This window comes from Microtus ochrogaster (genome assembly GCF_000317375.1).
Source record: "Microtus ochrogaster isolate Prairie Vole_2 chromosome 14 unlocalized genomic scaffold, MicOch1.0 chr14_random_1, whole genome shotgun sequence".
Lineage (NCBI taxonomy): Eukaryota > Metazoa > Chordata > Mammalia > Rodentia > Cricetidae > Microtus > Microtus ochrogaster.
Window position 1 is genome coordinate 18,394,947 of NW_004949096.1, and position 10,137 is coordinate 18,405,083.

The 10,137-nt window shown below is 51.9% G+C and overlaps 2 protein-coding genes across 16 annotated transcripts in view; one reads left to right on the top strand and one right to left on the bottom strand.

Moving 5' to 3' along the window:
- Positions 1-3,116, top strand: part of Large2 (LARGE xylosyl- and glucuronyltransferase 2) — a 6,113-nt gene extending 2,997 nt beyond the window's left edge. The window contains exons 7-14 of the mRNA XM_026787773.1: positions 257-369; positions 445-570; positions 646-801; positions 923-1,083; positions 1,483-1,761; positions 2,230-2,382; positions 2,522-2,717; positions 2,846-3,116. Coding sequence (XP_026643574.1) covers positions 257-369; positions 445-570; positions 646-801; positions 923-1,083; positions 1,483-1,761; positions 2,230-2,382; positions 2,522-2,717; positions 2,846-3,055 — 1,394 coding nt within the window. The 3' untranslated portion in view covers positions 3,056-3,116. The remainder of the gene's footprint in view (positions 1-256; positions 370-444; positions 571-645; positions 802-922; positions 1,084-1,482; positions 1,762-2,229; positions 2,383-2,521; positions 2,718-2,845) is intronic.
- A 4,029-nt stretch (positions 3,117-7,145) lies between these two features.
- Positions 7,146-10,137, bottom strand: part of Phf21a (PHD finger protein 21A) — a 171,352-nt gene continuing 168,360 nt past the window's right edge. For 14 of the 15 annotated variants that reach the window (XM_026787806.1, XM_026787800.1, XM_026787803.1 and 11 more), the window contains 3 exons: positions 9,032-9,107; positions 8,607-8,710; positions 7,637-7,891 (listed from right to left, as the gene is read on the bottom strand). In XM_026787806.1, coding sequence (XP_026643607.1) covers positions 7,637-7,891; positions 8,607-8,710; positions 9,032-9,107 — 435 coding nt within the window. Of the gene's footprint in view, positions 7,892-8,606; positions 8,711-9,031; positions 9,108-10,137 lie in introns of all 15 variants that reach the window. The other variant, XM_026787807.1, reaches the window with a different exon arrangement.

Here is a 10,137-nt window from a genome sequence, read left to right on the forward strand (position 1 = left end):
CAGAGATCTGCCTGCCTCTGCCTCCCGAGTGCTGGGATTAAAGGCGTGTGCCACCACCGCCCAGCAACAGCACGCTTCTTAAACATAGATCCATCTCTCCAGTCCCTCAAAATGAAATTCAAAAAGGGCCTGATAGATGATTGTCTTGGATGTATGAGGGTGTGGGCTCCCCGCGAGTACTGCAAAACAAATATTTCAAAAGCTTTGGGATCTGAATGTCCCTGGTGGGCATGGCAACCTCTCTCGTGGTTGGCAGGTGTGATCCTGCTGCAGCTGGACAGGCTCCGGCAATCTGGCTGGGAGCAGATGTGGAAGCTGATGGCCAAACGGGAGCTCCTTACTCTGCAGGCCACGTCTCTGGCTGACCAGGTCTGGAGGATTCTTTGTGGGAGCAGAGCTGAGGGGCAGGCTGGGGGCTGAGCTGTGATGTCTGTCACTGTGTAGGATGTTTTCAATGCTGTCATTAAGGAGCACCCTGAGCTGGTCCATCCCCTGCCCTGTGTCTGGAATGTGCAGTTGTCAGACCACACATTGGCCGAGCGCTGCTACTTGGAAGCAGCTGACCTCAAGGTGAGTGGGGACGGCAGGGTGGGGGACTGTTGCTCCTTCCCCATTCTAAATCCCTGCTGCTCACCTGGAACACAGGTGATCCACTGGAATTCACCAAAGAAGCTTCGCGTGAAGAACAAGCATGCAGAATTCTTCCGAAACCTGCACTTGACCTTCCTGGGATATGATGGGAAACTACTGCGTAGAGAGCTCTTTGGCTGCCCCAGCCAGCTCCCTGCTAAAGCCGAGCAGGTGAGAGGGCCATACCCCCTTGCCTTTGGGAGCTCTCAGCCCTCTGTACTCAAGTGGTCTTTGGCTGGAGGCCATGCTGTTCTGGACCAGCCTGCTCATTCTTTCCCTGGACCCTGCTCAGCTGCAACAGGCCATGTCACAGCTGAATGAGGAAGAACCCTGCTTTGAGTTCCGGCAACAGCAGCTCACTGTGCATCGGGTGCACATCACCTTCCTGCCCCACCAGCCGCCACCTCCCCGGCCCCACGATGTCACCCTGGTGGCCCAGCTCTCTATGGACCGGTGAGGGTGTGGAGGGCAGATCCGGATAGCATGGCATAGGCTTGGATGGGATTTGAGAGACCCGAGGGGTGTGGTAGTAAGCTACTGGTCCCTGGAAGAGCCCCAGAGGTTGGAGACATTGGATATGATGGGAAAAGCTTGGGCTTTGGAAGTCTTTCTAGCACCTGGAGCTGTCTGTCCCTCAGTGCTGGGGAACATGAATAAGCCTCAGCATTTCAGGCGGCTGTCAAATGTGGATGCACCCCTCTCGGGGTTGTTGTAAGGATTAAAAGAGACCAGCTCTATGTGATTATGAGGTGCTTAGTCACAGGAGGGGGCTCTGCAGCAGCTAACTTTGGGGAGGATTTCTAGCCATCCTGTGCTTCTTCTGCACTGGCCTGACCACCCCCCTCACCCCAGGCTGCAGATGCTGGAAGCCCTGTGCAGGCACTGGCCAGGCCCCATGAGCCTGGCCTTGTACCTGACAGATGCAGAGGCTCAGCAGTTCCTGCATTTCGTGGAGACTTCGCCAGTTCTCTCTGCGAGGAAGGATGTAGCCTACCATATAGTGTACCGGGAGGGCCCCCTCTATCCAGTCAACCAGCTCCGCAATGTGGCCTTGGCCCAGGCTCTCACGCCCTACGTCTTCCTCAGTGACATTGACTTCTTACCTGCCTACTCCCTCTATGACTACCTCAGGTGGGCCTGAAGGGTAGGAGAGGGGCAGCATTTGGGGTATACACAGTCAGGGTCAGGGTATCTTGGATTGTTGTGTCCGTTTCTTTCTGGGGCTCAATGACTTCTGTAAGATGGGGCTTGTCTTGGGCCTTTTCTTTGGGCCACCGAGTCAGGGAAGCAATGCCTTACTTCAAACAGCAGTTTCCTATATGGGAAGGCTATCTGTTTGGCTTTTCATTTTTCGAGACAGGGTTTCTCTGTAGCTTTGGAGGCTGTCCTGGAACTAGCTCTTGTAGACCAGGCTGGCCTCGAACTCACAGAGATCTGCCTACCTCTGTCTCCCGAGTGCTGGGATTAAAGGCTGAGCCAGCACCACCCAACTGGAAAGGCTATACAACTGGGTTGGCTACCTGGGAGGAGGAGGCTGTGACTCAGCAGGAGTGAGACCCGTGGGCTAAGTGTTCCTTCTTCCCACATGCCCTTCCCCAGGGCCTCTATTGAGCAGCTGGAGCTGAGCAGTCTGCAGCGGAAGGCTGCCTTGGTGGTGCCTGCATTTGAGACCCTGCACTACCGCTTCAGCTTCCCGAACTCCAAGGCAGAGCTGTTGACTTTACTAGATGCAGGCTCCCTCTACACCTTCAGGTAGTTCTCCCCCACTGTTCCCATGCTGGGTCCCAACACACACACACACACACAGACACACACGCACGCACGCACGCACGCACACCCTGCTCACAAACTCCTAGCCTCAGCCCCGCTCCCACCTGATGCTGTTACACAGGTACCATGAATGGCCACAGGGTCATGCGCCCACAGACTATGCCCGCTGGCGGGAGGCCCAGGCACCATACCGTGTGCAATGGGCAGCTGACTACGAGCCCTATGTGGTGGTACCCCTTGACTGTCCCCGCTATGATCCTCGCTTTGTGGGCTTTGGCTGGAACAAGGTGGCCCACATCATAGAGCTGGATGCTCAGGTGAGGAGGGTGCCTTGTTGCCCTGGCTGTGGTCTGCCCCTTCCTGGTGGGCCATGGCACGAGTTTGCATTTGAGCCCTCACTTGCTCCTCCCTAGATCAGCCCTGGCTTTTGTCCCCACTCTTCCAGGAATACGAACTTCTGGTGCTGCCCGAGGCCTTCTCCATCCACCTGCCCCATGCTCCAAGTCTGGACATCTCCCGCTTCCGCTCCAGCCCCACCTATCGGGACTGTCTCCAGGCCTTCAAAGAGGAGTTCCACCAGGACTTGTCCCGGCGCTATGGGGCTGCAGCCCTCAAATACCTCACTGCCCTGCAGCCGTCCCAGAGCCGGGCCTGAGCTTGCCAAGCTGCCACACACACTCCCTGCAGACACTGGAGAACCCTGGTGGGTGCCCACCTTTATGGCTATTTAAATTATTTTAAGGTTTGTCAGAGGGGCTGGGGTGGAGCATCTATGGGGGTTCCTCGATTTTCCCTTGTTGCTGTTCCACCATTGGGGTTTAATGCTTCTTTGCCTCAGCTGGTTTGGGGCTAATTCCCCCAATCCCCTTTTGTAATAAAAAATTTAATTGGGGTTTTCTTTTTATGTGTGACTATCCTGCCTATATGTATGTATGTAAAAGGGGGCTTTAGATCCCCTGGAAGTGGAGTTATAGTAGCTGTGAGCTACCATATAAGTGCTGGGAACCAAACCTAGGTCTAACCCCTGAGTCATTTCTTTCACCCCACAGTAAAGTTTTAAAAACCACTTTGTATACTCTCGCTGGGGAATCAAGGGCATCGGTGGGCAGCGGGAGTGGAGGGCAGTCTGCACCCTCCAAGGCCACGGACTAGACACAGAAATCTAACCCACGCTTTCCCACCCTAGCCCCAAACTCAACACCAAGAGGCTGAGAGGCTTTATTTGGCTTTATTTAGTAAAATGTTAAAATAAATAAATACAAATTGATCGGCTGCTCTGTATCCCCCCACCCCCTCAAAACAAAAACCAAACAAACGAAACAGAAAGTTTGAAGCACAAAACTCCAAATACAAATTCTACCAGGACTGAAATCACAAAGGGCATGGACACAGACGGGACTGGGTCTGTCTGGCTCTGTCTCAGAGCTGCTGACTTCTGGTCTGCTCAGCCCACCCTGCGGCTGCAACTCACCCTGGTCTAAGAGCGAGGACACTGGAGAGGGGTGCAGGGGCCAAGACTGCCATGTGGAATTGCTAGAGTGCCACCCTGGCTCTCGGGACTCTTCACTCCTCAGGGAGGGTTAGCAGAATATTTCCAGAGGTCACCCATCTTGCTTGGGGAGGAGCTGACAGGAGCATAGGCCGAGACTCCTGTTTTCTGCCCAAGGGTGCTGGGATGAGGGGTGGGACAAGGCCCACAATCCCTTACACAGAGCAAAGTCACCTGCATTCAACAGAAGCCATGGGCTCTGGAGAGCCCAGAAAAGGCCACTGGTCTATTCTGCTGTTCCTGGAAGGAAATGTTCTCAAAAGGTCAGCCCTTTAGTTAGGGAGAGTCCGTATCTAAGAAGGGCCTAATGGAAGAGACCACTTAGACGGTGTGAACTGGGGGAGGGGGGGAGGGGCTGGTGCTGAGAGTCAAGAAGGCTCCAGTAGCCCTAAGAGGAAGGTGGTGGAGAGGCAGCTGTACATGAAGATTGACAGCTGGAAACCCTGGGTCAGTGTTGGGCACACATGACCCTTAACACTGCCTGTTGGGCTTCAGATAGGAAGCAGCAGCAGCCTGAGAGGTGGCCCTACAGGATACCAATCATCAAGATGGGGGCCAGCCAGAGGCTGCCTGGTGGTTGCCATTGGCTCCAGAGACAGGCCCCACATAGGTAGGTCCACCCAGGGATTGCCTCTAGTGGGGTCTTCCCTGAAGAGTGCCATCAGCAGACAGATAAGGAAGGAAGAGATGAGAAATGACGAAGTCAGCAGGGGAAGGCAAGACAGCAGGATCAGAAAGAGAAAGGCAACCACTACAGCCTGCACCTTCCAGCCTAGTCTGGGGGACAAAGGGACTCCCATCCTGGGCCCTCCAAAGCAACCACCAAGCCAGCGGGTCTTACACACGTGGCTGTGCAGGAAGGGGAAGGGAAGCTGAAGGATCCCGGATGCCTATGGGGACAAGGAGCTGTGCTGACACAGGGAAGGGCACGGAGATGGAGGCCTGGAGCAGGGCTACAGTTTTTACTCCACTCCAGTGAACACAAGCAGCTCACTTCCATCATCAGAAGGAATCTATGCTGCTCAGCTCCTGCACGGTCACCAGCAAGCAGCTCTTCTGGGGCAAACAAAGGCCTGCAATGCTGATGATGGCTTCTCAATCTCTTCCCATCACAGGTAGAAACTGTGTGCCAAGTCCTAGCCTATGGGCCCAGACAAGTTCAAGAGGGGGTTGGGAGGTTGGGGGAGCCAAGACATCAGCCTGCTGCTGGTCTCTGATCTTTTGCCAAAGATTCCTCCATCTAGTCCAGGCATCTCCACAACTAGACTTAGCACCTTAGCTTCTGAATAAGAAAAGAGGGCTCTTTTCTGCTCCCCTCAGTCAACCTGAAGCCAGAGGCCTGCATGGCCAAACTAGGGCGCCTCTTTTCAAATGCTGGGGAGAGGAATGGATGGCTGGTGTGGATGGGCCTTGCTCACTCTGGGAAGCACCCCTTGTCTGCTGCAGTTCCTGTCAGGATCCAGCTCTGGGCAAGGACGAAGCAAAGGGGCCTTTTCATGCTATTCCTAGACTTGGGGCCTCGTGGGCCCCAGAGAGATGCTGCTTGTGGACCCGAGGGCAGAGCCTCGGCCTCTGTCCCTTCACTCAAGGACATGCCATGGACACAGGTTCCCATGGCAACATGTATCTCGATTACTTTCCCCGTGGCACTGTAGGGGAGATGACTATGAGTCTTGCAGAACCCCAGTTTTCCAGGAAGAAAAGGCAATAGGCCAAACAAGGCAAATGTAGTGATTCTAGCCCAGGGACACCCAGGAAGCATGTGGGTGGGTGGAATGGAGTGAACTCTGACCCTGGTGCCAGTGGGCAGAGGACAGCTGGGGCTTCAGTCTTCTCTCTTCAATGCAAGATGGGCTTGAAGGCCACCTAGGCTCTCAGAGACACATGGACCCTCAAGGCATTGCCTCCCTTAATTTTGACGCTGCAGCCTGCACCCCACCCCACTGGTCAGGCCCCCAAAGGTGCCCCCGAGGCATACGTAATGCTGGTGGCTGAAGGACCGAGAGCAGCACCAAAGGAAGGTCTTAGGTGGGCACCAGCCTGCACACTAGCAGGTCCCAGACCGTGGGGAGCCCTCACACCATGCACACTCCATTTTGGCTTCAAACAGGAAATGTGATCCCTGTACCACAAAGACAGCACAGTCTGAGGAGAAGGGAGGCGGGAGGACCTGCCGTTCTGAAGACTGGCCCACCAGTTCAGAGACATAAACACAGCAAAATGTCACTGTGATCAGCAGGTTCTGTGCTAAAAAATTATAACTACACGGCATTTTCTCCAGTTCTGACACCTTTTTAATATAAATCACTGTTTTAGGAAACAAATAGCACTTTTGTAATTTTTTCACAATGTTTCTTACCTTGATCTTAATTTAAGTAACACTAGGAAGACCTCAATATCTTTTGTTTTCCTTTTTAATTAAAAAACAAAGTTGCTGTTGTTTTCCCCAGGTACAAAGATATTTTTTTTGCCCTTGCATTAAAAAAACAAAACAAAACAAACAAAAAACACCAAACAAACAAAAAAACCCAAAAAACCAAAACCAAAAGCAAAAACGGTGCCGGACGATGACACGGGACCCACAAAGACTCACTGACCTCACTGACACTATGACGTCTACTCTACCATGCAAGGTCTCGCTACCTTAACAGGATGCCAGCCTGGGAACAGCTGCTTTATTCCGTATTTTAGTTCTTGTTACAAAACAAAAACAAAAAAGATAAAATAAACAATGAAATAAAATGTTGTTTAAACAAAACAAGAACAGAAACAAAACCTCAAAGAAGAGAAAAGGGTCGTCTCCACTCACACACCTGGTCGTGCTGCTCTGCTCAGAACTTCTCTTCTTATAAATATAGAAAAAGGATGGAGCTTGTTTTCAAGTAAAACCTTTGTCCGCCTTTCTCCCTCCTGGACCACACACCTTCCCTTCCCTGCTTCAGCAAGGCCTGGGGACCACCTGGGGCTGTGCACTACACTGAGCAGAGGGAAGGAAGAGGCTGCTGGAGGCTGTGGGGGAGAGCGGAGCTGGGGAGGGGACCTAGGCTCTCTTGGTACTAGGCCCACTCCAGAAACATTAAATACTGCTTATGTCATATACTTTCCCCCCTTACTCCCCCCTCCCCAGCCTTCCCTGGCCCTCCTCTGGGCACTGGGTAAGTTAAACCTCTATTTTCGTTTTTTTTTTCTTTTTTTCTTCTTCTTCTTTTTTTTTTTTTTGGTTTTATGGTAGTGAAAGTTTAGGAACAGGAAAGCCCACACACTCTTTGGACTTGTCTTTTCTACCTAAACAAACAGCTCCCAGTAAGGATCAGAAACCTGCTCTCCTCCCTCTGCCCGTCCCTGCTCCCCACCCAACAAAACAAAAAGAAACCCACCGTGGCTGTGGAGGCTGCTGCAGGCACACACTGGTGTATAATAGAGAGAGTAAATATATTATTTCACTTGGCATGGTGCTGGCAAAGAACCTCCAGCTGGCACTATTTCATGTAACATGGTCCAATCTTTGCATGTACACACAGAATAAGAAGAATCAATTGGCAAACTTGGTGCCACCTGGCACAAGCATCTTCTCTCTCTCTCTGGAACCAAAGAACCAAAAGAATTCTGTACTTTCCAGAAGAACTCCGGCTTTGCTTCTCTAGAGTCTCCTCACCACCGAGACGTGGCATCTCCTCGAGGGCTCTGTTATTTAGTCTCTTCCCCCTGGTTACAGTTCGCTGTGCAGCTCTGTGAGGAGGGGGAGGGGGCGGGTGTGGAGGCGGCGTTGGTAGGGGGGGTGCAGTCTGGGCCATTGGAGAGGGCCCCCACAGTGGCCTCAGAGTCTACAGGTCTGGAGAGGTCGATGCCATGGATGAGGCGGATGAGCTGTTTCACCTTGTCCAGGGAGCTGCGCATCTCCTTCTGCCGGGCCAGGATGCTATTCTTCATCTCCATACATTTCTGCAGCCAATCACAAGGATGAACACTCAGCCGCCTGGGCCCAGTGACCCCACAAACCAACCCCTGTGCACTGGTGTGCACCTCACAACTTATACTGTTCCACCTGTTATGGGCAGACATTATCAAAGGAGGACATGAAAGGCTGGGGGTCAATGGGTAGGGTGAAAGCCAACTCTATTGGACTCTGGAACTTACAAAAATACTATGATAGATTCACCACAAAAACTGCCCTAAAGCGTGTTTCTGCCAGCGAGAGACACAGGAATCGACTTGAGGTCTCTCAAGATCATTTACTCACTCATAATTTAAAGGTAGGTCCTGAATGGCAGTCATGTTTAAGAGTCCTGAGACCCAAGTCAAAAGACTCCAGTCAGTGAACCAGGTCGTTTGGGTTTAGTTTGGTCATTTTGGGTTACCAGCTGGTAGTCCTTCCCTTAGTCCAGTAAATTAGGTCTCTAAAAGAGTCACTCAAGGGCGCCCAGGTCTGCTCAGGGTCGGGAGAGGCTCTACCTTCCTCCTAAGCAATCAAAACTGCACAGGGGGGTGCTCCAGTGGGGCAGCCGCTACTCATGGACACTCAGAGCTGGGCGAGGTGTCCCGTGCCATGTGGCCATGGCTCCTGAGCACTGCACACTAGCTCAGAAGGCAGACATCCAGCTGCCCACGCTGGTCACTAGTACACACTGGACTGGACCCAGGACGGAATGTGGCTTACACTTATAGAACTGCTGAGCTCCTTCACCTTCTGCTCTAGCTGCTCTCGCTCCTGTTTCAAATCTGAACTCCACTTAAGTAGCTTCTGTTTCTCCTCTTCTTTTGCTGGGGGAGAAAATAGGTTTTAAACGATCAGTACTTTGAAGAGCTTACCTGGTTTGGGTGTTCACCAGACACCCACCCTGAAAGTGCCCCTCGGTCACACAGCCAGGACACAGAACCTGACCACCTGGACTCTTCAGTGTATACTGGCCTTGGTGGACTGGGCCAGGTTTTACACAGGTATAGAACCACACTTCACAGTTTCCGTCTGAAAAGGTGGTTCAAACACCTTCAACTTCACTCAATAAAGCATTTTTATTTTCCTTTGAAACAAAATCAACATGGCTTTCTAGTAGCATTTTCTTCTGGAAAGGCAGACTTTACCTGCTTTGTAGGCAATATAAGAATGAACAATGGCTAAAGTTCCAGGCCATGGAATTGCTTCTTCCTTCTTCAGCATCTGAAAAAAATTTAGAATTCTCCCTTGAGAACCAAGGTAACAGCAAGCACCAGTGTCTGGTTGTGGCTAAGACCCAGGGAGGCTTGTGGATAGATTGCCCAAAGTCAAGGAAGAGGCAGAGATCTGGGAGCATCCTGTATCTCTTTCAAAGTCATGTGAGGGCTGGAGAGATGGCTCAGTGGTTATGAGCACTGGCTGCTCTTTCAGACATACCGGGTTCAAACTCCAGCACCCACATGGCAGCTCACAATTGTCTCTAACTCCAGCCCCAGGATATGTGTCACCCTCTTTTGGTCACTGAGGGCACAGAGCACCAGGCATATTACATGGTGCACAGATAGACAAACAGATAAAACACAGATACACATAAAACGAATACATAAAAATATAAAAAAGGTCACATGAGCTGGGACATGGGAGAGTACACCTTAAATCCCAGCACTCAGGAGGCAGATGCAGGTGGATCTCTGTGAGTCTGAGGTCTACCTGGTTTACATAGAGAGTTCCAGGTCAGCCAGGGCTATACAGTGAGACCCTGTCTCAAAACAAAAGCAAAAATAAAAACATCCATTCAACCAAGAAAACAAAACCACATAACTCCAACCGCCCTAGAGCCAGAACCAGCAGCATGGTGGAGCTGGAGGCTGGTACGATGCTAGCACAATGCAGTCCCTCAGGCAAGTCTGCCTTTGAGCTCGCATGGGCTGTTTGTTTCAAATTTAGTTTTGTTATGTCCCTCAAAAACACCGTCTCCAAGTAGGTGAATACAGTTCTAAATCCTGAAGTCAGGAGGGCCGCATGGGGAGAGAGGGAGCAGGTGAAGGGCACCCTGACTACACTGGAGCTGATGGGAGGAGGGCCACGACAGGCGTGGTCAGACGTGTGGACCCAGCACTGGGGGGGGGGGCAGGGAGGGAGAGGGAGAGAGAGAGAGAGAGAGAGAGAGAGAGAGAGTTCTTGTCTCAATGCAGTGGACTTAAGATGCAGCTCAACAGAGAGCTTATGTAGTATTCACAAGGCCCTGGGTTTG